Source organism: Nannospalax galili, unplaced genomic scaffold (assembly GCF_000622305.1).
Source record: "Nannospalax galili isolate Female #2095 unplaced genomic scaffold, S.galili_v1.0 scaffold851, whole genome shotgun sequence".
NCBI lineage: Eukaryota > Metazoa > Chordata > Mammalia > Rodentia > Spalacidae > Nannospalax > Nannospalax galili.
In genome coordinates, this window is record NW_008330578.1 from 1580196 (window position 1) to 1606261 (window position 26066).

At 43.3% G+C, this 26066-nt stretch overlaps 1 protein-coding gene across 1 annotated transcript in view; it reads left to right on the forward strand.

Annotated features, from left to right (window-relative positions):
- Positions 1-362: 362 nt before the first annotated feature.
- The window catches only part of LOC103747522 (collagen alpha-4(VI) chain-like), a 119683-nt gene continuing 93979 nt past the window's right edge, over positions 363-26066 (forward strand). The window contains exons 1-7 of the mRNA XM_029554536.1: positions 363-448; positions 2235-2837; positions 12075-12662; positions 13584-14195; positions 17670-18302; positions 23134-23679; positions 24537-25091. Coding sequence (XP_029410396.1) covers positions 373-448; positions 2235-2837; positions 12075-12662; positions 13584-14195; positions 17670-18302; positions 23134-23679; positions 24537-25091 — 3613 coding nt within the window. The 5' untranslated portion in view covers positions 363-372. The remainder of the gene's footprint in view (positions 449-2234; positions 2838-12074; positions 12663-13583; positions 14196-17669; positions 18303-23133; positions 23680-24536; positions 25092-26066) is intronic.

Sequence of the window (26066 nt, forward strand, 5' to 3'; positions counted from 1 at the left end):
TCTGTTGGTACAGGGAAAGACATAATTGCATCTTTTAAAAGTTGAGCTAGAGATGTAGCTCAGTTGGGATAGGGCTTGTGTAGTGTACATGAAGTCCTGGTTCAATCTTCAGGACTGCATAAACCAGGTGTGGCGGTGCACACCTAAAATCTCTGTACTTTGGAGATGGAGACAGGAAGATCAGAAATTCAAAGTTATCCTTGGCTATATAGCCAAGTTTGAGGCCATCCTGGGCTACATGAGACCCTGTCTTCCCTTGAAATTCAATATTGAGTCATAATTTGCATACAATGTAAATACATTCATTTTAAGTGAAGACATAATTTTTAATTACAAGGTTTCTTTTTTTCCTCTAGGATCCCCACACCTAGCATGGAGACCTGGAAGACTTTTTTGGTGATCATCTCTCTTGTGGCTAGATTTGGCTTCATAAAGTCACAGAGGATTGGTAATGCATGGGATTCTTTTTAAAAGTGTTTCCTTATTTTTGAGATGTTCATACATGTGCACAATGAAATTTAATAATCTATACCCCCTTCCCCTCTCCATGTGTATGCTAATCCTTCACATATGTGCATGGGTGTGGGGCCATCCACTGAAACATGGAAATTCTATATTCTCCCTCCTCCAGAAACCATCAATAGCCAAAAGTTACTCAGAAAGGGGCAGGGTCTGGGGAGACCATCCCCATCTCTACTAGACTTTTGGCTGACTTGATCTTGTACAGGTCTTGTTACCACAGTTGCTGAGTTCATGAGAGCACTCGTCATGTCATGTCCAGAAGGCAGCAATTCACAACACTCCTCCTATCCTCCGGGTTTTACATCCTTTTTGCCTCCTCTTCCTCAACGTTCCCTGAGCCTTTGTGGGGGGTGGCTGATACAGCTGCTCCATCAGGGCTGAGAACTCACAGTCACTATTCTCAGCACTTTGACCAGTTATGCCTCTGTTTTGGTTCCCTTTCTGCTGCTGTGATCAAAATGTTGTGACCAAAGGCAACTTGGGGAGGAAAGGATTGACTTGGCTTATACTTCCAGATCACAATCCATCACTGAGGGAAGTCAGAACTGGAACTCAAAGCAGGAACCTGGAGGCAGGAATCATGGAGTAATGCTGCTTGATAGGTCTCTGTCTGACCTATGCTTAGCTAGCTTTCTTTTTTCTTCCTTATTTTACGTGTGTTTTACCTGTGTGTTTTTAAGTGCATCACATGTATGCAATGCTCACAGAAGCCAGAAGAGGGCATCAGGTCCCCTGGAACTGGAGTTACAGAGAGCAGTCATGTGGGCTCTGGGAACTGAACCTGGGTCCTCTTCAAGAACAGCCAATGTTCCTAACCACTGAGTCATCTCTTCATCCCTTAACTGTTTTCTTAAATAGCCTAGGACCACCTTCCTAGGGTTGGTGCTACCCACAGTGGGTTGGGCCCTACCATATCAGTCATCAGTCAAAGCAATCTCTTAGCGACATCACCTTAGGCTAATCTGATTGGCAAGTTCCTCAGTTGAGCTTCCCTCTTCCCAGGTGAGTCTAGGTTGAATCAAGTTGACAATAAAAACTAACCAATATAGCATCTCTCCATTGACTGCTGCCCACTACATGAAGGAGGTGCTCTGAGCAAGGTTGAGAGCCCAGGTCTGTGAGTATAAGCACAACTATTTCGAAGACGCTTTGACAGTATGAGCATTAGTGAAATAATAGCATGTTCTACCCCAGGCCTATGACCTCCTGAACCATGGGTATTTAATTAATTAATTAGTTAATTAATCTGCCTTTTCCATGAGACTCCACTTGGCCAAGGTTAGGAAAACTTCTGCATGGGAGGTGCCAAGACTCTAGGATTGACAGAAGGATTTAGTGTCCCTGGATTACATTTGGCTCAATTGCTTTCCTTAGCCAGCAGCTTTTTATTTATTTCCCCTCCTTTCCAGCTTTTACTTGGTGTTATATGGCTGTTTTCTCAGGGTTGAACATGAGCTCTGTTGTGTTGGATCTGAGCAGCTGTCACCACTCACATGAGACCCTTACGAGATTGGGCTCACTCATATTCTCTTGGGGGGCGGGGGAGGCTCACAAGGCTCAGGAGGCACATGAAGCCCCGCCCTTCCTCAAGGCTGTATAAGCGCCTAACATTTGCGGAAGGGGAGAGTCTGCTGTGGTGTAGTCCCTTATAAATTGCTCATGCTCCTGTAAGTATTTATAATTTTTTACCTAAAAGGAACTCTTTTCCTCAGTCTGCAGGGCAGCCTCTGTGGGAGATGTCGTGTTTCTGGTGGACTCCAGCATCAACCCCCAGCATGCCCGCATCATGCGGAACTTCTTGTATGCCTTGGTAAACACCTTCAATGTCAGCCGGGAGACCATCCGCGTGAGTCTGGCCCAGTACAGCGATGTGCCACGTTCCGAGTTCCTGCTTTCCACTCACCACCGCAAAGGCGACGTGCTGAGGCACATACAGCGGCTTCAGTTTAAACCTGGAGGCAACAAGATGGGCCTCGCTCTGCAGTTCATTCTAGATCATCACTTTCAGGAAGCAGCGGGGAGCCGGGCAAGCCAAGGGGTGCCTCAGATAGCCATGGTGGTCAGTAGTGGCAGGGCTGAGGACCACATCCGGGAACCTGCGGAGGCACTCAGGAGGGCCGGTGTCCTGCTGTATGCTGTTGGCATCAGAGATGCTGCTCAGGCAGAGCTCAGGGAGATTGCGAGCAGTCCCAAGGACAAGTTCACCTCCTTTGTCCCCAGCTTCTCTGGTCTGCCTGGCCTCGCCCAGAAACTGCGGCAGGAGCTCTGTGAAACTCTAGTCAAGGCAGCTCGACGGGTGGACCCGGTGACTCCAGGTACTTATCCTTTTCTTTTCTCTTTCTCTTTCTTTTTTACCTCTTTCTTAGTAGACGTAACAGAACCCCAAACTTTGTCTCTTGTGGATTTTTTCTACTTTCTTATTTCCTACGTGTGCACGTTTAATTCTGAGACTGAAATTTCACCAAGCAAGCTGTGTTTCTGCTCCTCCAACCACTGACCAAAGACTTCCAACCCTGCTGATCTTGTGGTCTTTCTATACGCTGATGGAAGAATTATTTATTCTACAGTGATACTATTACGCCTAGGTTCACTTGCTGGTCTTGCTTGGCTGTGGAGGCCTGGGAGGTCTGTGGAGGCCTGGGAGGTCTGTGGAGGCCTGGGAGGTCTGTGGAGGCCTGCGGAGGTATGGGAGGTCTGTGGAGGCATGGGAGGTGAGAGGGCCAGGAATTTTACTTCATTTACCAGCATATTGGTTAAGAAGATAGATTTTATAGAAAAGGGGTCTAGGTTTAGATCCAAGCTCTTCACTGCCAGTGTCACCTTGGTAAAGCCATTTAACCTCTGAATGTAAATTTTCTTTCTAGGTTGATGTCTTGGAGAGTTGTTGAAAGCATTAAGTAAAAACTGTTCAAGTAAAATGCTTGGCACAGTGGCTACCTAACCAGAGCTACCCAAGAGCATTTCCTGCTGGTACCTGTCAGCAGCTGTCATAAGAGTGTCCCCGGCCTCGACTATTTTCTTATGTTAGTAAGGGGATCCAAATTGATGAAAAATTTTCATAAATTAATCACTAAGCCTTAAGTAGAACAGATCATTTATTTGTTTATTCATTTATTCACTTGTTTATTTGTTTTTGAGACAGGGTCTCCTCTTAGCCCCAGCTGACCTTGGACTCACTAGACAGACCAGGCTAGCTTTGGTCTCATAGAGGTCTATCTCTGCCTCCCGAGTGCTGGGTTGAAAGCCCTGTGCCACCATGCCTGGTCAAACATTTTTTCTTTTTTATTAGTTAATTTTTTTTTGGCCTTTTTTGAGACAGGGTCTCCCTGTAGCCACAGGTTGGCCTGGAACTCACTATGCAGACCAGGATGGCCTCAATCTCACAGATATCCACCTGCCTCTGCCTTCCAAGTGCTGGGATTAAAGGCGTTCACCACCATGACCTGCTAACTTTATTTTTTTATTTTTATTTTTTTATTGAATTTTTGTGTATTTCGTACATAAAATCATCTTTATACTCCTTTCCCCCTTCCCCTTTGGCACCCTCCCGTAGCCCCCCCCCCATTGGAGTTCATACATTCTGTCATTTGTGTTAAAGCCTGTTATGGAAAGTTAGTGTCCTGAGATACTCCCTCAGTGTAAATTCATCCACTGGGGTTTAGTTACTATCTAGTGTCTCTTCCTTTGAGAAGATCAGCTCTTCCTCACCCAGCAGTAATCAGTTACCAACCATTCTTTGACTAAGATTGGGACTTGTTCATTTCCACAGTTCTGTGCTGGGTTTTAGTCTGCCTAGGTTTGCATGAGTCTTGTGCATGGTGACACCATTGCTGTAGATTTGTATGAGAAGGGTCGCAGGCACCTGTAGGACTATTTCCGTAGGGTCGTGCACCTCCTCCCTGGTTATTACAGTCTTTCTGCCCCCTCTTCTGCAGTGGTCCCTGAGCCTTGGGTGGGTGGATCTCAGTATAGGAATCCTGTCCAAGGACTCACACTCCACTGACTCTTTGGTGTCTCTGGTTTTGGCCATTTATGGCATTTTGTGTTCCTGGCCCTCTGTTGCATGAGGGAGCTTCATTGATGAGAATTGAAAGATGCATTAGTGTTCTCTTCATCCTTGTTCCATGAGTCTTAGATGAAGAAGTTGCATCCTAGATGTGCCACTTAGGCTTGGGCAATTCACAGAGAATCTCTGTGTATGACCAGTTGTGTAAATAACTCTGTAGTAATCTTTGTTGAAAAAAAGCTATATTGATGGGTGGTGATTGGGATACTTGTTTATAAGGATTTGGTGATCCACAAATGAGGGAGAACAAACATCTTTTGTTTTTCTGAGTCTGTGTTACTTCACTTAGTGTAACAGTTTCTAGATCCATCCATTTACCTGCAAATTTCATTATTTCATCTTTCTTTACTGCTGAGTAGAACTCCATTGTGTAAATATACCACATTTTTGTTAACTGCTCATCAGTTGAGGGGCACTTAGGTTGCTTCCATCTCTTAGCTATTGTGAAAAGAGCAGCAACAAACATGATTGTACAAGTGTCTCTGCACGAGGATGAGTCCTTTGGGTATATGCCAAGGAGTGGTATAACTGGGTCAAATGGTAGGTTCAGTTTTAGGTTTTTAAGAGTTCTCCACACTGCTTTCCATAGGGGTTGCATGAGTTTGCAATCCTATCAGCAGGGAATGAGCGTTCCCCTTTCTCACATCCTCACCAGCATTTGGTATCATTTGTTCTCTTGATCTTAGCCAGTCTGACTAGAGTAAGATGAAATTTTAAGGTGGTTTTAATTTGCATTTCCCTGATTACTAATGATGTTGAACACTTTTTAAGATGTTTCTTAGCCATCTTTATTTCTTCCTTTGAGAACTCTCTGTTTAGATCTTTACCCCATCTTTTAATTGGGCCATTTGTTTTCTTGATTCTTTGTTTTTTGAGTTCTTTATATATTCTGAATGTTAAACCTCTGTCAGATATGTCCCTGGTGAAGATTTTTTTTCTCTGTGGGTTTTCTGTTCACTTTCTTGGCTGTTTCTTTTTCTGTACAGAAGCCTTTTAGTTTTATGAGGGAGGTCCCACTTGTTGATTGTTGACCTTAATTCCTGAGCAACTGGTGTCTGATTTAGAAAGTCCTTTCCTACATCTGTATCTTATAGGTGATTGCCACTGTTTTCTTCTAATAGTTTCAGAGTTTCCAGTTTCACGTTAAGGTATTTGATCCATTTGGAGTTGACTCTTGTGCAAGGTGAAAGATAAGGATCTAGTTTCATTCTTCTACAGGTGGAGATCCATTTTTGACAGCATCATTTGTTGAAGATGCTGTCTTTCCTCCATTGTGTATTCTTGACACCTATGTCAAATATCAGGTGACTGAAATTGCGTATGCTCAGGTTTGGGTGTTCAATTATATTCCATTGAAAATATTCTATTTTTGTGCCAGCACCATGCTGTTTTTATGACTATAGCTCTGAAGTATACTTTGAGATGTGATATAGTAATCTCCCCAGTGTTGTTCTTTGTGCTCAGGGTTGCTTTGGCTGTTTGGGGTCTTTTGTGCATCCATATGAATTTAAGGATAGTTTTTTTTCTAATTCTGTGAAGTATGTCATGGAGATTTTTTTTAAAAATTGGGATTGCATTGAATCTATATATTGCTTTTGGTAGGCTGGTCATTTTCACAATATTAATCCATGAACATGGGAGCTCCTTTCATCTTCTGGTGTCTTCCTCAATCTCTTTAAAGATTTAAAATTTTCCTTGTAGAGATCTTTGATGTCTTTGGTCAGGTTTATTTCAAGATATTTGATATGAGGCTATTGTGAATGGGAGGGTTTCTCTGTACTCTTTCTCTGATTGCTTGTTATTGGTATATAGAAAGCTTACTGATTTTTGTAGATTAATTTTGTAACCTGTTACTTTACTGAAAGTGTTGATCAGTTCTGGGAGTTTTCTGGTGGAATTTTTGTGCTCTCTTAGGTATAGTATCCCATATCATCATCTGCAAAAAAGGGGCAATTTGACCTCTTCTTTTCCAATTAGTACTCCTTTAATTTCCTTCTCCTGTTTTATTGCTCTAGCAAGAATTTCAAGCACTATATTGAAAAGGAGTGGAGATAGTGGAGAGCCTTCTCTGGTTCCTGATTTTAATGGGAATGCCTCCAGTTTTTCTCCATTTAGAATGATGTTGGCTGTGGGTTTGTTATATATAGCTTTAATTATGTTGAGGAATGTTCCTTTCTGTCCAATTCCCTTTAGAACTTTTGTCATGAATGCATGTTGAATTTTGTCAAAGGCCTTTTCTGTATCTATTGAGATGATAATGTGGTTTTTGTCTTAGTCCATTTATATGATTTATGACATTTATTGACTTGTGTATATTGAACCATCCCTGCATCTCTGGAGTAAAGCTTGCTTTATCATGGTGAATGATCTTTTTGATGTACATCTGTATGTGATTTGTAAGTATTTTGTTGAAAATTTTTGCATCTATGTTCATTAAGGATGTGGGTCTATAGTTTTCTTTTTTGGTTGTGTCTTTACCTGGTTTTGGTATTAGAGTGATGCTGGCTTCATGGAAGGAATTTGGGAGTTCTCCCTCTGTTTCTATCTTTTTGAATAATTTAAGTAGTATTGGTTGGAGATCTTCCTTAAATGTCTAGTAGAATTCTGCTGTAAATACATCTGGGCCTGAAGATTTTTTAGTTGGGAGGTTTTGTATTACTGTTTTGATTTCCTTATATGTTATGGGTTTGTTTAAACTGTTGATCTCTTGGTTTAACTTTGGTGTTTCCCATGATTTTAGATACCCATCTATTTCTTTTAGGTTTTCAAATTTAATAGAGTATAGATTTTTAAGGTATTCCCTTATAATGTTCTGGATCTTTTGGGTCTCTGTTGTGATGTTTCCCCTTCCATCTCTGATTTTATTGATTTGGATTTGCTCTGTCTTTCTTTTGGTTAACTGGGCTAAGGGTCTGTCTATTCTGTTTATCTTTTCAAAGAACCAGCTCTTAGTTTCATTGATTCTTTGTATTGTTTTCTTTGTTTCTCTTTCATTATTTTCTGCTCTGATTTTTATTTCTTCTCATCTGCTGAGTTTGGGTTTCATTTGTTCTTGCCTTTCCATTGACTTGAGTTGAAATGTTAAATCATTTATTTGTGCTCTTTCTGATTTTTAAAAAATATTTTATTAGTTGTTTTTATTTTATGTGTATTCGTGTATTGCCTGCATGTAGGTAAGTGCACCCCTGTCGTGCAATGCCTGTGGAGGTCAGAAGAGGGTGTTGGATCCCTGGGACTGGAGTTATGGACAGTTGTTAGCTGCCATGTGGGTGCTGGGATTCAAACCCGGGTCTTCTGCAAGAACAACCAGTGTTCTTAACCACTGAGCCATCTCTCCAGCCCTCTTTCTGATTTTTTAATGTAGGCACTTAGAGCTATAAATGTCCCTCTTAGGACTGCTTTTAAAGTGTCCCAGAGGTTTTGTTGTGTTGTATTGTCCTTTTCGTTTAATTCCAGGAATACTTTTATTTCTTCTTAATTTCTGCTTTGACCCACTCATCATTCAGGAGTGTGTTGTTTAACCTCCATGAGTTCATATAGTTACTAGGGCTTCTTCCAGTGTTGGTTTTAAGCTTTATTGCATTGTGATATGATAGAATGCATGGAATTATTTCAATCTTTTTGTATTTGTTGAGGTTTGTTTTGTGCCCCAATATATTGTCAGTTTTGGAGAAAGGTCCATCGGGTGCTGAATAGGAAATGTATTCTTTGTTGCTTGGGTAGAATATTTGGTAGATGTCTGTTATGTTCATTTGATGAATGGTATCATTTAATTCAGATGTCTATTATTCTGTTTTTGTTTTTTTAGTCTTTCTGAGACAGGGTCTCCCTGTAGCCCCAGCTGGCCTGGAACTCGCTATGTAGGCCAGGCTGGACTTAAACTCACAGAGATCTGCCTTCCCCTGCCTCCTGAGTGCTGGGATTAAAGGCATGAACAACCACACCTGGCTCTATTATTTTTCTGTTTGATCTCACTAATGGAGATAGTGGAGTACTATTATTGAGTTGGGGGTGATCTGTGTCTTAAATTCCTATAGTGTCATTTTTAGGAATTTGGGTGCACCAGAGTTTGGTGCATATATGTTCATGATTGTAATATCTTCTTGGTTAATTGTTCCTTTGATCAGAATGAAGTGACCCTTTTTATCTCTTCTGATTAGTTTTAGTTAAAGTCTTTTTTGTCACATATTAGAATTGTAATCCCTGCTTGTTTCTTAGTGCCATTTGCTTGAAATATTCTTTTCCATTCTTTCACCTTAAGGTACTGCCTGTCCTTATAGGTGAGATGGGTTTCTCGCAGACAACAAAAAGATGGATCCATTCAACTAGCCTGTGTCTTTTGACTGGGGAGTTCAGTACATTGATATTTAAAGTTATTATTGAAAGATGTATATTGGTTGCCATCATTTTGATTACTGTTTGCATTCTTTGTCTAATTTTGAGATTCCATAATTATAGCTTCATTTAGTTTCTTTCTGTTGCCCCTGGGGTATAGTTGTTCCTTTCTCAGTTCTTTGTATTGCTTCAAGTATTCTCTGAATGGCCGGTTTTGTGGACTTGTATTCTTTCAACCTATTCGTGTCGTGGAAGATTTTTTCTTTCCCCTTCAACCATAATAGACATTTTTTTCTGGGTAAAGTATTTTGGGTTGGTATCTGTGGTCATTTAGACCTGGAAATACCTTAATCCAGGCTATTCTGGCTTTCATAGTTTGTGTTGATAAGTCAGCTGTAATTCTGATGGGCTTTCCTTTCTATGTAACTTGTTTTTCTTTTGCAGCTTTCAGTAATCTCTCTTTGTTTTGTACATTTAGTGTTTTTACTATGATATGCCATGGGGAGTTTCTTTTCTGGTCCTGTCTATTTCGTGTTCTGTGTGCTTCTTGTATTTGTATGGGGATGTCTTTCCTTAATTTTGGGAAATTTTCTTCTACAATCCTGTTTAAGATCTGAAATTCCTCTCTTTCCTCTATGCCTATGATATGTAGATTTGGTCTTTTCATTGTGTCCCACATTTACTGCATATTCCATTCCTGTGTTTTAAAAAATTTATCATAATCTTTGCTTGGGAAGTCCAAGTCTTCAACTTTATCCTCCAGTGTTGATAATCTGTTTTCCATTTCATTCATTCTAGTGGTGGGGTTTTCTCCTGTCGTTTCAAATTGGCTTATTGAGTTTTTCACTTCCTTCTTCATTTCAGCCTTAGTTTACTTCAATGTTTTTATCTCTTTTGTGAATTCAGTGAGAAGTTTATTCCCATCTTCTTTTAGTTTTTTGATTTGTTTGCATGTTCTTTAAACTCATTGAATTCCTTGATCACAATGTTTATGATTGTTCTTTTAAATTCAGCATCCTGGGTTATTGCTAGGGGGTTCTCCTTGTAGAACTCTTCTACAGGACTGGTGGAGTTTTGTGGGAACATGCTGTTTTGGATTTCCATATTATTATTTTTCCATTGCGATTTTAGCATGTGGGTTTTTTGTTGTTTGTGAATCTGATATGAAACTCAGGCCTTCTTTTGTTGAGTTGAAGTTTGCTTCTCTTTGTATTATTGGTATGCCTTGGTTTTTTTCTTATTGGGTATGTAAAGCTGGTTGGTCTAGGTTTCAGGTTCTCTCAGATTTTATTTTGGAGGGAACTGATGGCTTTGGATCAGCTACTCAGGGCTCCCACAGAGGCCCAAGTCAGGCTCCAGTCAGGTGCACTGGCTTCCTTCTAATGTGTGGACCCCTACTAGTGGGCACACTACTCAAGGCCAGATTCAGGTGCTCTCAGGTGGTCTGCTAAGGTCTCAGCCCCTACCCTACTGCAGGGCAGAGAAGGCTACCTCTGGTGAACAACTTTATTTTTTTTAAACTTCTTGTTTTTTTTAGATAGGGTCTTCCTGGAGCCCCAGCTGGCCTGGAACTCACTATGTAGCCCAGGCTGGCCTCAATCTTGATCTCACAGATATTTGCCTGTCTCTGCCTCCCAAGTGCTAGGATTACGTGTGTCCCCTGTCACACCTAGCATAAACCTCTTACATGCATTTGTTTTAAATTAGTGGGCATCTGCATTGAATTTCCTAAAGTGAACAACTTTGAGTAGAGAAAGAGAAGATTGTGTGTGGTCTCTTTCAAAGCCCACAAGAGGACAAACCTTCATTATTTGTTATTTTGATATTCTTTTCTATGGAGTATATGAATTGATGAATTGGAAGAAGTGCCAAGACTTTTGACTCATTGATTTTTTTTCACCGGGTGACATTTATATGGCTAAATAAATATTATATACCTTGCTTTTTTATAGCTCTTCAAGATTTGCAAAGATGTTTTAAGTACATAGTCATAACTACCATTTATTTGATATGCTACAGTTTCTAAAACTTGTTTACTTGTTTATCTGATCCATTGTCTCAAGTGTGCAAATAAACAATTAGTACTATTTAAAAATTTATTATATTTTAAATTTGTGTGTATGAGTGTATTGTCTGTCTGTCTGTCTGTATGACTCATGTCATACAGTGCTCATGGAGGCCAGAAGAGAGTATTGGATCCCCTGGAACTGGAGTTACAGATGTTGTTAACTGCCATGTGGGTGCTGGGAAATGAACCCAGGTCCTCTGCAAGAGCAGCCAGTGCACTTAACCGCTGAGCCATCTCTCCAAACACATGCATTTCTGGAGGGGCTTAGTGAGGATATGCTGGTCAGAGAAGCAGGGAAAGTAAGGAAGGCCGTGAGCTCAGGCAACAGTTCCACAAACGGTAGTGTTGGCCTGACCCTGCAGGGCACTCGAGCATATGTTATGTCTTGGGGTTGTCTTGACCCTGAATCTGGGTCAAGCAAAAAACTAGGCTTTGTAAAATTTCAGAAAAGAAAGCAGTTCCAGCAGCTGGAGGGAAGTCTTCCAAAGAGCAATGCTCAGAAAATGGTAAAATGGTGAAAAGGAAGCTGAGGGACTGGACAGACCACTGATGTTGTCTGCTACATTAGATGATCCGGTTTTAGCCTCAGAACATCCCACAGGAACATAGGGGCTGGTATAAAGATTTTGGTGGGGCAGAGAATAAAATTAAGGCTCCAAGAGGTGAGTGACAGATAGGTCAAAGGGCTGATAAGGGGTAAAGCTGCAGTAAGACCTGTAAGGGAGATTTATTCCTGCCAATTCCTGTTAAGGGAATAGTCTAGATTTCTGACCAATGGCCAATGACTTATCTTGACTAGAAAGAGGACTGTCCCTTTTGCAGTATGCTGATAAATTTGTTCATGGCTTTCCTTCTTAATAAGATGAAAGGATTGTCCAAGTGGATTTTAAGGTTGGAGGTGGTAGAGCAGATCGGAAGCCATGGAAGGTGATGGGGTGTGGGGGATGCCACGCTGCCAGGGGGCAGGGGAGGGAAGGGATGGCACACTGCTATGACTGTTCCTTTCTATTCACCATGCAGCTCTACTGAGTCTAAGTATTTTGAGCAGTCTGTGACTCCATCCCTTTACCCTCTTTCTTGCAGCTTGCAGAGAAGCATCTCTGGCTGATATTGTATTCTTAGTGGACAGCTCAACCAGCATTGGACCCCAGAACTTCCAGAAAGTAAAGAACTTCCTTTACTCTGTTGTCTTGGGCCTTGACATCAGCAGTGACCAGGTCCAGGTGGGGCTGGTCCAGTATAATGACAACATCTACCCAGCCTTTCAGCTGAACCAGTACTCTCTGAAGAGTGTAGTTCTGGAGCAGATCCAGAATCTGTCTTATAGCACAGGAGGCACAAACACAGGGAGTGCCCTGGAGTTCATCAGAACCAACTACTTGACTGAGAGGGGTGGCAACCGGGCCAAGGATGGAGTTCCTCAGATAGTTATCCTGGTGACAGATGGAGAATCAAATGATGAGGTCCAGGAGGCAGCTGACTGGTTGAAAGGAGATGGAGTCATTGTGTATGTGGTAGGGGTCAATGTTCAAGATGTTCAGGAGTTACAAAAAATAGCCAGCGAACCATTTGAGAAGTTTCTCTTCAACACGGAAAACTTCAGCACCCTTCAGGATTTCTCAGGAAGCCTTCTTCAGGCTCTGTGTTCAACAGTGGGGAATAAGCTAAGAGGTAAGGTGTATCCAACTTCACCGTTCCAACTCTACCACTCAATAGCAGACTTCCAAAGGGGAAGGACGATCTGCCATCATGGGAGAATCTAGGAAGACTTCTAGAGGAAGGGAGGTCTGAGATGGGGCTGAAGGATGAATGGCATTCTCATGGGTAAAACAGAAGGGAGAAAACATCCCATCACACTGTTCAGAGCAAACAGCATGGGGTGTGGGGTCCAGAGGTGTGGGATCCAGAAGACCCGTGTTTTTCATTGTGCATCTCCATGTTTTACTTGTGAGCAACGGCTACAGCTTTACTTTAATTCAGTGTCTTCATGTGCACAAGAAGACAATAGTCTTTTTTAAAAAATATTTTATTAATTATTTTTATGCGTATGTGTGTATTGCCTGCATGTAGGTGAGTGCACCTGTGTCGTGCAATGCCCGCAGAGGACAGAAGAGGCTGTCGGATCCCCGGGACTGGAGTTATGGACAGTTGTTAGCTGCCATGTGGGTGCTGGGATTCGAACCCGGGTCTTCTTCCAGAACAGCCAGTGTTCTTAACTGCTGAGCCATCTCTCTAGCCGTGACAATAGTCTTTTAGAATGATTTCTGAGGATCAGATGAGATATAAAACTCTAGCTCAAAGAAACCACTGGTTCATTTCTCTTGTTTCTTCCATTGGTTGAAGAATAATAATATAGAACTATAAAGGCTATAAAGCAGACAGTAAATGCTTCAGGCCAGGAGAGAGAGAGAGAGAGAGAGAGAGAGAGAGAGAGAGAGAGAGAACTTGTGACAGAGTCCCAGAGTTGTAGAAATACATTACCTATTTCTCTCACATTGCCCACACCAAACCATCCTTGTACTCCATTTTTTTTGCAGGAACTCAATTTATTTTCTCATCTGTCTTTTCCTCCCACCTCCTTCTCTTTTTCAGCTCCAGAATTCACCAATTCCTATGCAGATGTGGTCTTTCTGGTTGATACCTCGCAGGAAACATCATGGGCTAGTTTCCAGTGGATACGGAACTTCATCGCTGGAGTGGTTGGCATGCTGGAGATTGGCAGGGACAAGTACCAAATTGGGCTGGCTCAGTATGGAGCTCAAGGTCACATAGAGTTTTTGTTCAATACTTACAAGACCCAGAAGGAGATGATCACTCACATCCAGGAACACTTTGTGCTCCGAGGTGGCTCCAGGAAGACAGGCAAAGCTCTGCAATACCTTCACCAGACCTTCTTCCAGGAGGCAGCGGGAAGCCGGTTCCTATGGGGCGTTCCCCAGTATGCAGTGGTCATTACCTCAGGCAAATCTGAGGACGAGGTCCGAGATGCTGCACAGACCCTGAGGGAGAAAGGTGTGGAAGTCATGTCTATGGGTGTACAGGACTTTGACAGGACAGAACTGGAGGGCATAGGGTCTCTAGCCCTTGTGTCTGACATTCAGGGAGAAGATGGAGTCAGGCAGCTAATTCGGGATGTGAGTGTGGTGATCCAGGGAACTCGACAACCAGAGGTCAGGATTGAGGCTGCAGAGGAAACTGTAGGAGGTAAGCCTTGGCCCCTTGCTATGTGAATTATTGGGAAGTCATAGCACAAGATGAAAGTCTTGGGATGTAGCTTATCTGGTAAGAGCACTTTCCCAACAAGCATGAAGCCCTAGGTTTTATCCCCAGCATGGTATATACGGGGTGTGGTGGTACATGCTTGTATTTTCAGCATCTTGGGGATGTGGCAGGAGGATCTGAAGTTCATGGTCATGCTCAGTTACATAGTGAATTCAAGACCAGGAAGAAGGAAAATGGAAAGAAGGAAGGAATGAAGGAAGGAAGAGGAGGAAGAAAGTCTTGAGAAAGAGCAGAGAGGGGCAGGGAGTGGATGCCTTGGTATTGAGGCACACTAGACCCTACATCCAGAGAAGAGAAAGCTGGCCTGGGAATGCCTCAAGTGTACATCTTGTATCTGTGGTAACCACAATGATGCTGCTTAACAAACCATCTGAAAAAAAATCAGTGATTGAAAATAATAATTTATCCTCACAGGTCTGGGATGCTGATCTTGGTTAGGTCTAACCTCATCATTTTGCTGATCTTGCCTGGGCTCATTCACGGATCTGAAATTTGAATGGGTGGACTGATCTGAGTTGGGCTCTGCTTTTGAGGTCACCAGGATGCTCTGGACATATCTCCCATGATAATGGCAGAGACACAAGTGAGAAACCCATAGAAATTGTTTTCAGATTCTTTCTGCACCTGCTAACATTCCATTAGCCAAAGCAAGTCATGTGACTGTCAGCAGCAGCGGAGGGAGAAAGTATATTGTTCCCATGGAAATGAGGAGCAGGGAGTGAACATTTCTGAATAATAATATAAGCCTCCTTATACTTTTCCAGATTGATCATTCAGCCTTTCCCCCAGAGATGAAGTCTTTTGTTAGGTTGGCATTCAAGGAGCTCAAGGGAGGCACTCTCAGCATTTTGGGAAGAACAAATTATAGGATTGTTGTGTGTTGTCAGAGGTGTAAGAATTCCGATTCCTGCTAGGAACATCTCTGAGTCATTATGCAATCCCAAACACCCTCATCTATTCCCCAAATGTTCCCTGAGGATGGTACAGTTTGGTTGGACACCACGGAGTCTCATCTTCTAGTCTCTTTACATATTCTGTGCACCAGCCACGCCGAACCACTCAGCACTTTCTGTAGCTATGTCTTGCCTTCCCGTCTGTTTTTTTACCCTGAGATGCACTGTACTAACATCCTGGATTGCCTGCAGTTGGAATTTCCCATTCAATTCTGAAGTTACTCTCCTGGGGAATCATTCCTTGACTCCACAGCTGATCTTTCCTCTCTCTGCATTGCCGTGGCTCTGTCTAGGCCCTATAGCATCTGGAGCTTTGGGAGTCTTTGCCGTTTTATGGGCAGGAGAGACAAATGTATATGAAACAAGAAGAGGAAAACCCAGCAGAGCACTAAGGAACTGAAAAGCACCTTATAGGGGCTGGGGAGATGGCTCAGTGGTTAAGAGTGCTTGCTTCAAAGTCATGAGGGTCTGAGTTTGGACTCCAGAGCTCACATAACAAGCTGGGAGGCCTTGCAAATGCCTATATCCCCAGCCCCAAGGGAGGCAGAGACAGGAGGATTTCGGGGGCTTGCTACCTTCCACCCTAGCTGAGAAAACAGGAGCCCCAGATTTAAGGAGAAATCTGCCTTAAAGAAAAATATGGAGAATGATAAGAAGAGGACATTCAGTGCCCTCTTCTGGCTTCCGTGTGCATGCGTAGACACTCTTACAGACACAGACACACAGACACACAGACACACAGACACACAGACACACACACACACACACCACCCCTTGTAGATCCCACATAAAGTGGAAACAGAAGAAAATGAGGGGACACTAGAGAACCCCATCAGGGTATCATCTAAATATATAAGGAAAAAGGAAGAGCTTAGGGAAGAACCAGACAAGGGTTTGGCACTCCAGATAAGGGTATAGAAATAGTAATAGTATGAATGAATATGGAAGAAAATGGAAAAATACAGTCAACTGGGATCAGGGAGAGGCTTTAGATGTTGAGAGAGATAAGCTAGGTGTGGTATCTCACACCTGTAATTCCAGAACTTGGGAGGTTGAGGCAGGACAATTGGAGTTTGAGGCCTGCCTAGACTACATGAGACCCTGTGCTCCCTAAAAAATGTTGGAAAGATGAGGCTAGGGTGGACCTTGATTACAGGGTTTTAAAGCACTAGAAGGGAATGATGTAACCAGAAAGGTCCTGAAGCGGGACCACCTCAGTAGGGGTCTGGACCCCCAGTGGCACCCCAGTTTCAGAAGGGCTCTAAGGTCAGCCTATCACCTGGTCTTGGTCATAAGGATTCATATGGACCCAGTGAAGGATGACTGTGATGATGAGGGCAGAGAATAAATCTTGAGAGTGGCAGCACTGGATACCAGCGGGAGAAGAAGATGTCTGGAGTGTCTAGTGAAGGAGCTTTGGATTTGCTCAAGCCATAGATGACACTCTTTTGAAGTCTAGGATTAATTTTTCATTCTTTATAAAAAAAAGGACCACAGGTTGCAGGATACTAAGAGATTAAAGAAAAATTTTATGACCCTGTGGCCTCTTCCCTAGGCTGTATCTCATGATTCTGTTTGTGTACATTTTGGTTTCAGCCCTCTGCATGTGCTGGGGGTAGGTTTATCATATATCAAAACAGACCTGGACCTAGCTGGTATGTGGGCATGGTGGGTTTTCCTACATTAGGCATTGCACCCAGTAGGGAGGGAGGTACCAGGATTCCTGGTCACAGTGAGTGAATTTATGCTTCATTTCTCAGCTGGAGGCAGACCCAAAAGAAGGTTCTTTTATAGAAAAGTAAAACAGTCAGCTAGCTTGATATTTTGGGGCAGGACAGAGAATGGTGTCACTATATAGCCCAAGCTGGCCTTGAACTTGTGATTCTCCTAACTCAGCCTCCCAAGTGTTGGATTATAGGCATGGACCACCCTGTCTACCTAGCCCAGTATTTGGAGAAAGATTTTTCATGGAACTTGCAAAATTTCACATCGTTCCTGTTGAAATAACATGAGCAGGGGAAAATCATTAAATAAAATTATTAAATCCTATAAAGGGGATTTGGCCCAGGGTCTCTTGAAGCTAGAAAAATGAAGAAAAAAGCCAGTCAGCATTCAGATGCTTCTAAGAGACTTAGACAAATTGAAGAAATGGTCTTGAATCACTTTATGGTGGATGTTCATATCTTTACATATTTTGCAAGTGATGTAAATACTCTTGTGAGAATTTTGAGATAGGCATGAACCCAGTAACCCTCTTTAACCATCATGCCAAGAAAAGACTTTCACTAAATTCTATGAACATGAGAAGTCGTATATTGTTGTAACCTCTAATCCTGAGCAGATCATGGTTGTAGCACTGTGTGTGTGTGTGTGTGTGTGTGTGTGTGTTTTTCTTGTTACTCTGTTCTGGAGCTAAACCCTTTCCTTCTGTGTTTGTTCCCAGCATGCCCGACTACTATTCCAGCTGACTTGGTATTCCTCGTTGAGGAGTTTAGCAGGGTTAGGCAATCCAATTTCCAACAAGTGATCAATTTTTTGAAGACCACTGTCCACTTCCTCAATATCCATCCTGATGCTGTGAGAATCGGCTTGGCATTTTACAGTGAGGAACCACGGCTGGAATTTTCCCTGGCTGCGTTTCAGAATGTCACCCAAGTCTTACACCATTTAGACAACTTAAGCTACAGAGGAAGAAGAGGAAGGACGAAGGCAGGTGCTGCTTTGGATTTCCTCAGGAATGAAGTTTTCATTCCAGAGAAGGGCAGCAGGTCCAGGCAAGGAGTGCAGCAGATAGCTGTGGTCATCACAGAAGGGTCCTCTGTAGACAACGTGTCCATTCCTGCTTCTCACCTCCGCAGGGCTGGGGTCACCATCTACACAGTGGGCACCCAGCCTGCCTCAGAGAGTAAGGACTTGGAGAAGATTGCCACATACCCTCCCTGGAAACATGCCATCCGCCTAGAGTCCTTTCTGCAACTCGCTGTTGTGGGGAGCAAGCTTAGAAACCGGCTCTGCCCTGAGAGTGTGGGCAAAATCCATCCTCGGATGGTTTACACCTTACAAAAAGTAAAAGAAGGTAGGAGGGCTTCTCTTTCTCTGTACATGTTCATCCATGTTTGCACATATGTATGTAGGTGCACGTGCCCATACATGTGGAGGTCAGAGGTTAACATCAGGTGTCTTTCTGTATTGTTCTCTGCACTGTTATTATTTTGAGACAGGTCTTTCCATGTATCCCTGGCTGACCTGAAACTTACCATGTAGGTCAGGCTGGCCTTGAACGCATATAGATCCATCTGCCTCTGTCTTCCAAGTACTGGGATTAAAGGTCTGCACCACCATGCCTGACTGTACATTATTTTTTGAGACAGGGTCTTTCACTGAGTCTGGAGCTTACCAATTGGCTTAGGCTGGCTGGGCAGCAAAACCTAGGGATCTATCTGTCTTTGTCCTCCCCACGTCCAGCACTGGGGTTACAGATGGGCACCACCATGCTGGCTTTTACGAGAGTGCAGGGGATTTGAACTCAGGTCCTCATGCTTCTTTGGCAAGCACTCTACTGACTGTACCATTGCCCAAGCCAAGTTGTATTTGCTTTTGATATCTTTCTTTCTCTTCTGCCTTTCTCTCCCTCCCTGTCTCTTTCCTATCAAGAAAAAAAATTAGAGTCAACTCATGAAAAACCAAACGCCTCAAACTTAGAAAAATCTTTCTTTTGTCTTGATTCTAAACAGTGCAGAAGAATATGAGGTTAAAGACTGAACATTAGTGCCTTTGAACTTATACTGTAGTTTGACTAATTACAATCATTGAACACTTAAGTAGCATTACTATAATACTGTATATTGGCCAAAATAATCTGGTCTTTATGCAATAAGCCTCTTTTGTTCAGACTCATAGACACTTCTATCATGGTAAGCATTTTCCTGCCACTGAACAAAGCAGACTGTGGACATAGCATGGTGGGTGTGTCACAAGGGAGAACAGCTGTTCATCTGGTTAGTGGAGGTGGAAGTCAGTTGGAGAACTCCTACTGCATAAACAGTTTAAGAAAACAAATAAAAGGACTGAAGAGATGACTCTGCTCTGCTCTGCCATTAAGAGCTCTTCCTGCTTTTCAGTGGACCAGAGTTTTGTTCCCAGCATGCAGACTGGGCAGCTTACAACTGCCTGTAACTCCAGCTCCAGGGAGTTCAATGTCCCTTTTGTCTCCATGGGTGCCTGAATACACCCACACAGACACATAAACAAAAAAATCCCTCTACTTGGGAGGCACACACAGATGGATCTCTGTGAGTTCGAAGCCAGCCTGGTCTACATAGCAAGTTCCAGGCCAGCTGGGGTGACAGGGAGACCCTGTCTCGAAAAGACCAAAAAATTTTTTATTTATTATTTGCGTATGACTGTGTTGTCTGCATGTGTGTAAGTGTACTCGTGTTGTGCAATGTCCGTGGAGGTCAGAAGAGGGCATCAGGTTCCCTGGAACTGGAGTTAAAGGATGGCTGTTAGCTGCTGTGGGTGCTGGGAATCGAACCTGGGTCTTCTGCAAGAGCAGTCAGTGCTCTTAACTGCTGAGCCATTTCTTCAGCCCCTAATTTTCTTTTTTGAGATAAGGGTCTGCTGGCCTCAGATTCACTATGTAGCTGAAACTGACCTTGAACTCCTGATCCTCCTGCCTTTGCCTCCCAAGTGCTGAGATTACAGGCATGTACTACCGTGTCTGGCTTAAAATATGCAAATTTTAAGTCTTTCTGGCTGTTGAAAAACTATGTCTAATTGTATCCTTGTCACTTTTTGTCTGCCTATGCTAATTTTTCTTAGACTCCTATTAGAATAATGGATTTAAATTCAAATCATTGAAATGTAGATAATTCACTTAAAAATTCAAGGTTGTAATTTTATCTTCAGGTGAAAAATCAGTTTTTTTTTTTTTAAACAAAACAAATAGTAAATGATTTTGTAGTTTCTTGATTACCTGTCCTGAGGACTAGAAATATGAATTATACAAGTAAGTTTCCAGCTTTCTCTTTGATATGCAGTTTTAGTTCCTCTTTCTGGGAGTAAGAAAAATGTAAAAAGATGAATTTCCATGCGCCTTTAGTTCCAGCACTCAAGGCAGAGGATCTCTGTGAGTTGGAGGCCAGCCTGGTCTACATAGTGAGTTCCAGGACAGCTGGGACTACAGAGAGACCCTGTCTCAAAAACCAAACCAAACCAAACCAAACCAAACCAAACCAAACCAAACCAAACCAAACCAAACCAAACCGGGTGGGGCGGGGCGGGGCATGCCTTTCATTTCCTTGTACATGCCTTTCCTGTACCGTGCAGGTGAATGGAGAGAAAAGGAGCCCAGACCGACCCTGGAATCAGGAAAATCAGCCCAAAGTCTAGAGGGTTGTGGATGGGGGAAGCTTAGAGGTGAAGAGAAGCTTTGGTAATTTTACCAGAATTCTGCCCGAATGATCATAATGGTCAGAGTTTTACCAGTTTATTGTTTTTTTGTGACTTTATTGTGTTTATACAACACACACCCACACACTCCTTAAACACTGGGTGTATATGATAGATGTGGATGCTCAGTAGCATTCAGGCTATAAGAACTCTCTTCTCTCTATCCTCTCTTTTCCCTACCTCCCCTATCTCTGTTTGACAAGATTGGTAGGAATTCGAGGTGCCAGGCAGTCTTCAGGGCCCCAGACTCCTTAGGAGCCATGCAAAGAGCCTGAGTGGTGTGGAGCCACTGCTGTGTGGGCTGACTGCAGATGGCCCCTTCCTGCACAGTGATCCTTCTCAGACTCCGGGCCTGTCAGCCCGTTACCAGTGGGTGCTGGGTACCAGCAGGATCCCAGTTTCTGCTCTATTTTTCCACAATTTCCCTTCATTTTCCAGGGAAAATTCAGCTCTCAGCTTCCACAGGGGCAGACTGCTCTTCCTGTAAACCATACTTCTTTCTAATATGTGACACTCTAGCGGTGGGTGGCCTGATGAAATTCAAGGTGCCCAGTGAAATCTGAATTTCGTTTAGATAAATAGTAAGTAATCTTTTAGAATAAAAATGTCCCACATATTGTATGGACTTAGATCTTCCCATGGAAAGGCCTGAGGCAGAAGAGTCCAGCTTCTACCTCAGACAGGAAACATGAAGAGGCTCTTAGCTAGAGACAGACAACATGGGGAGGGTGTTCTCACTGAAAAAGAAGAAAAGTGTGTTTCTTTCCTTTGCTTGCTTCTAGGGTTTTTTTTTTTTTTTTTTTTTTTAAAGTTGAAACAGGGTCTCACTATGTACCCTGACTGGCCTCATGCACAGATCCGCCTGCCTCTGCCTCTGCCTCTGCCTCTGCTTCCTGAGCGCTAAGATTAAAGGCTTGTCTCATTTATTCTTTTTGTGTGTGTAGTGTGTAGTGCTCATGTGTGTGTGTGTGTACAGGTGTACCCATGCGGAGACCAGATCACATAGGGTGTCTTCTTCCACTGCTTGTCACCTTACCTTTTTTTTTGGTCTTTTTGAGACAGGGTCTCCTTGTAGCCCCAGCCGCCCTGGAATTTGCTATGTAGACCAGGCGCTGGCCTTGAATTCACAGAGCTCCACCCGTCTCTGCCTCCCAAGTGCTGGGAATAAAGGCATGTGCCATCACGCAAGGCTGTCACCTTACTTTTTAGCAGGGTCTCTCACTGAATCTGAAGCTCTTTGTTTAGGCTAGACTGACTGGCCAGTAAGCTTACAGATTCTACCTGTCTGCCTCCAACATTGGGGTTATAAGCACACGTGACCATGCCTGGCTTTTATGAGGGTGCTGGGGCTTTAAACTTAGGCTTGCACAGAAAGCACTCTTCTCTGCTGAGCCATCTCCCCAGCCCATTGCATTCTTTCTGTGATATTTGCTGGACTGATGATGGCAAATCACTCCTAGTACTCCGGGCCTTAGGCAGGAAGATCACCAGTTCAAGGTCAGCCTCCACTACATACAGAGACCCTGTTTGAATAAAACAAACAAAATCCAATGAAATAAACAAACAAAACTGCCGATAACGTTGACTCCCCCACCCCCAAATATAATACTTAGCTCTAATTCCTTACAGTAAGCTTTCTGAGTGGGTTTTGTACATGTGGAGAAGGCAGATATTTACTTCTGTATTGATGAGTGGGTGTTAAGATCTTTGCTGGACAGATTAGGATATTCAAGTGCTAAGAGGACATGCCTGCTGCAAATAATCTAAATCTAGAGTCACAGTATCTTTTGGAGCCTAGGTCTTAGTATCAAGTGACTTGAGTAGCTTAAATCTAATTAAATTGTTTCATTAAATGTACTCTTTTGCCCCAGTATTTAAAAAGTACAACTTAGATGGGAGGCAGGATGATGGAAATGGAGACATCTTTAGCTTCAAAGATTCTCTGATATTTTACTTTCAGTTTGTTCTCAACGTCCCTATTTGAGAAATGTCCAGATGTGCTTGCTTTGCGTATTCAGTGGGATGCTCAGAAATGGGCTCTGAGCCTAGCATACCAGTGACTTTTGCGTGGCTGACCTCAGAGGACACTGGTAGGGGGGTAGAAATTTGAGACGGGAACTGTAGAGGATGAGGGGTTAACTACAGGTTTTCCTGTATGACACTTCAAGCCCAGTTATGCTGTGGCCTCAGAGCAGCTGTGTACAACTCACTTCAGAGTTGATCTACCAGAGGGTGAGGGAGCTGGGGTATTTAGCCAGCCTTTGCCAGCTCTTGTCCATAGCTGCCCTGGTCTCTTTTGTAGGTCCTCTGATCTGCCCAGTGTGTAGACTGATGATGCTTCATGCCCAGGGCACGATGGGTGAATGGGGAGTAGGGTGGGGATGGGATCAGTGGCTTTGGCCACACGCTGCCCGAGACCTTGTTCTAATGGGTTGTGGCTACTTTTCATTGGCCAGATTGCGTGCATGTGGAGAAGGCAGATATTTACTTCCTTATCGATGGATCCGGCAGCATCAATCCAAATGACTTCACTGAAATGAAGGTGTTCATGAAGGCGGTGATAAAGATGTTTCACATTGGGCCCGACAGGGTGCAGTTTGGAGTTGTTCAGTACTCAGACAGAATTGTAAGTAAATTTGTCCTCAGCCAGTATTCCAGCATGGCAGAGCTGAGGGCTGCCATCGATGGCATCCAGCAGGGAGGAGGTGGTACCACAACCGGTGAGGCCCTGAGTGAAATGGCCCTGGTCTTTGCCGACACTGCCCGAATCAACGTGGCCTGGTACCTCATAGTCATCACTGACGGCCAGTCTTCAGACCCGGTGGCTGAGGCTGCAGAGCGACTGAGGAGTGATGGAGTCAATATTTATGCCATTGGAGTCAGGGATGCTAACGTAACTGAGCTTAAGGAAATAGCAAACAACAAGATGTTTTTCATATATGAATTTGATTCATTGAAGGCCATCCAACAAGAAGTGGTTCAGGACATCTGCTCCTCAGAGAGTAAGAGTTGTTAAAATTTATCATATATTAATTATACATAATAATTGGGTTTTGTTATGACATTTCATGCATGTATATATTTTGGTGATCTTCTCCCCCTCACCCCTTCCCATGCCTGCTGACCCCCTTTCTTCCCAACCAGCCCTCTTCCTACTTTCATGTTTTTTCCTCCCTTTTTTATCTTTGTTTTGGTTACCCCCCAATGAGTTTCATTAGAGTTGCTTAGAGAAGTGTGGGCACCTTACCAATGGTGCCACCCCTGAAAGAGTAAGAAGTTTCTGTTTCAATCTTTCTTTCACGTGCATGTATTTAATCCTTTGAATGGACTTCATTCTCTAAGTGTGATTCACTGACTGGCGAGTGAGTATTGAACTCAAAGTGACAGTGACCTGGAATAAACCAAGCTGGTCAAATTTTATATCCTTATCCCTTAGCTGGGTCTTATTATTTATTTTATTTTATCTATTATTTTTGTTTTATTTTTATGTATTGCCTGCATTATGCGAGTGCACCCGTGTTGTGCAATGCTGCAGAGGTCAGAAGAGGGCTTTAGATGCCCTTGGAACTGGAGTTAAGGACAGTTCGTAGCCGCCACGTGGGTGCTGGGAATTGAGCCCAGGTCCTCTGCAAGAGCAGTCAGTGTTCTTAACCGCTGAGCCATCTCTCCAGCCCAGCTGGGTCTTATTTTAAGACCAGTTTGTGCTGAGTTTCAGAATGTTTACTTTATTGACTGCCTCTTTGTTCCCTTTAAAAATATTTTCATGTTGCATGTTTGCTACCCCAGACTGTCTCTGGGGGCTTGTAGTTCATGGGCTCCAGATTGATGGAATGTTCCATTCTGCTCTTCCCTCCCCAAGCCTGTAAGAGCAGGAAAGCTGACATCATCTTCCTGATTGATGGTTCAGAATCCATCTCCCCTAAAGACTTTGAAAAGACAAAGGAATTTGTGGAGAGAATGGTGAACCAATCTAATATTGGCACTGATGAAATTCAGATTGGCCTTCTGCAGTTCAGCTCCTCTCCCCAGGAAGAATTCAAGCTCAACCAATACTCTTCAAAGGTGGACATGCGCAGAGCCATCTTGAATGTTCAACAAATGAACAATGGTACCCGCACTGGGAAAGCCTTGAATTTTACTCTGCCTTTTTTTGACAGTTCAAAGGGAGGGAGACCCAGTGTCCATCAATATTTGATTGTGATCACCGATGGAGTCTCCCAGGATAATGTAGCCACCCCAGCCAAAGCCCTCAGGGACAGAAACATAATTATTTTCGCCATTGGGGTGGGAGAGGCCCAAAGAACTCAGCTCTTGGAGATTACTAATGACCAGGACAGAGTATACCATGAAGAAAACTTTGAGTCCCTGCAGAACCTGGAAAAGAAAATTCTTTATGAAGTTTGTAGTCCTCAAGGTGAGTGACAGAGAAGTTATTTGCTCTGCAAACTATCATAGATATCAGGGACCCTGCTGGCTCTCCTAATAATATAAAACTCTGATCCTTCTAGCTGGGCAGGAAGCGGATGGGAAAATTATTCTGTAGGGTCTGAGCTCTTGATGTTGTGGTTCACATTTCCCTGGGAATTCCTTTAATTATTCCATGGCTGTCACCACTCTGGCCTCTTGAGACTTGAACCTTCTCAGAACTGTCACCATAATTCCTTACCATCCTTCCTTGTAGCAAAGACAAAACCAGATGGGAATGTGTATGCATGACTTATTGAAGATTTGTGAATAGCAGCGGGGAACCAAGGGCAGAGAGCCTTATCACGGTCTCTCTTACGACATAAAGCACATCGTCTTTCCTATGAGGTCCTTGTACAGAGGCTTCTCCGCTTTGTTGCCATTATGTTTCCACATAGCCAAGGTCGTCTGTAATTCTTTCCGTCTACTGGTCTGTGGTGTAAAACTATTCCTGGGGCAACGTGAACAAATGTCTACTCACCCCAGATAGGGAAGCAAGGACAGACCAAACAAAGAAAGGATATCACCAAAATTCAACTTGGTGAATCAAGGAGCTTTACTGAGGTTACTTATAGTAGCAGAAATAACTCAAAGACAGCAGCATCATCAAAGCCCACCCCAGCATGGATGACAGCTCATGAAAGCAGGAAGTCGGGAGCTCACTGTTCAACATGTAGGCAGCTCAGCGGTTTGGAGAGTGTCCTTTCCAGGTGGCTCCATCAGTCCAACCCTTTTCCAGTTCAGCTGGTCTCTGCTTCATCCAGTGTTCTCGGCTGGTCTGAGAGCATCTCTTAGCAGGGCTTAGGGCTGCTTATATATGCTTGGCCTAGTGAACCTGGTAATTTCAGGGATTTCCTAAAGCTATTGGGTTGTTCACTTCCTAAGCTTAAGGAGCTTCTCTGCAGGATGGAATGTTTCACTTTCC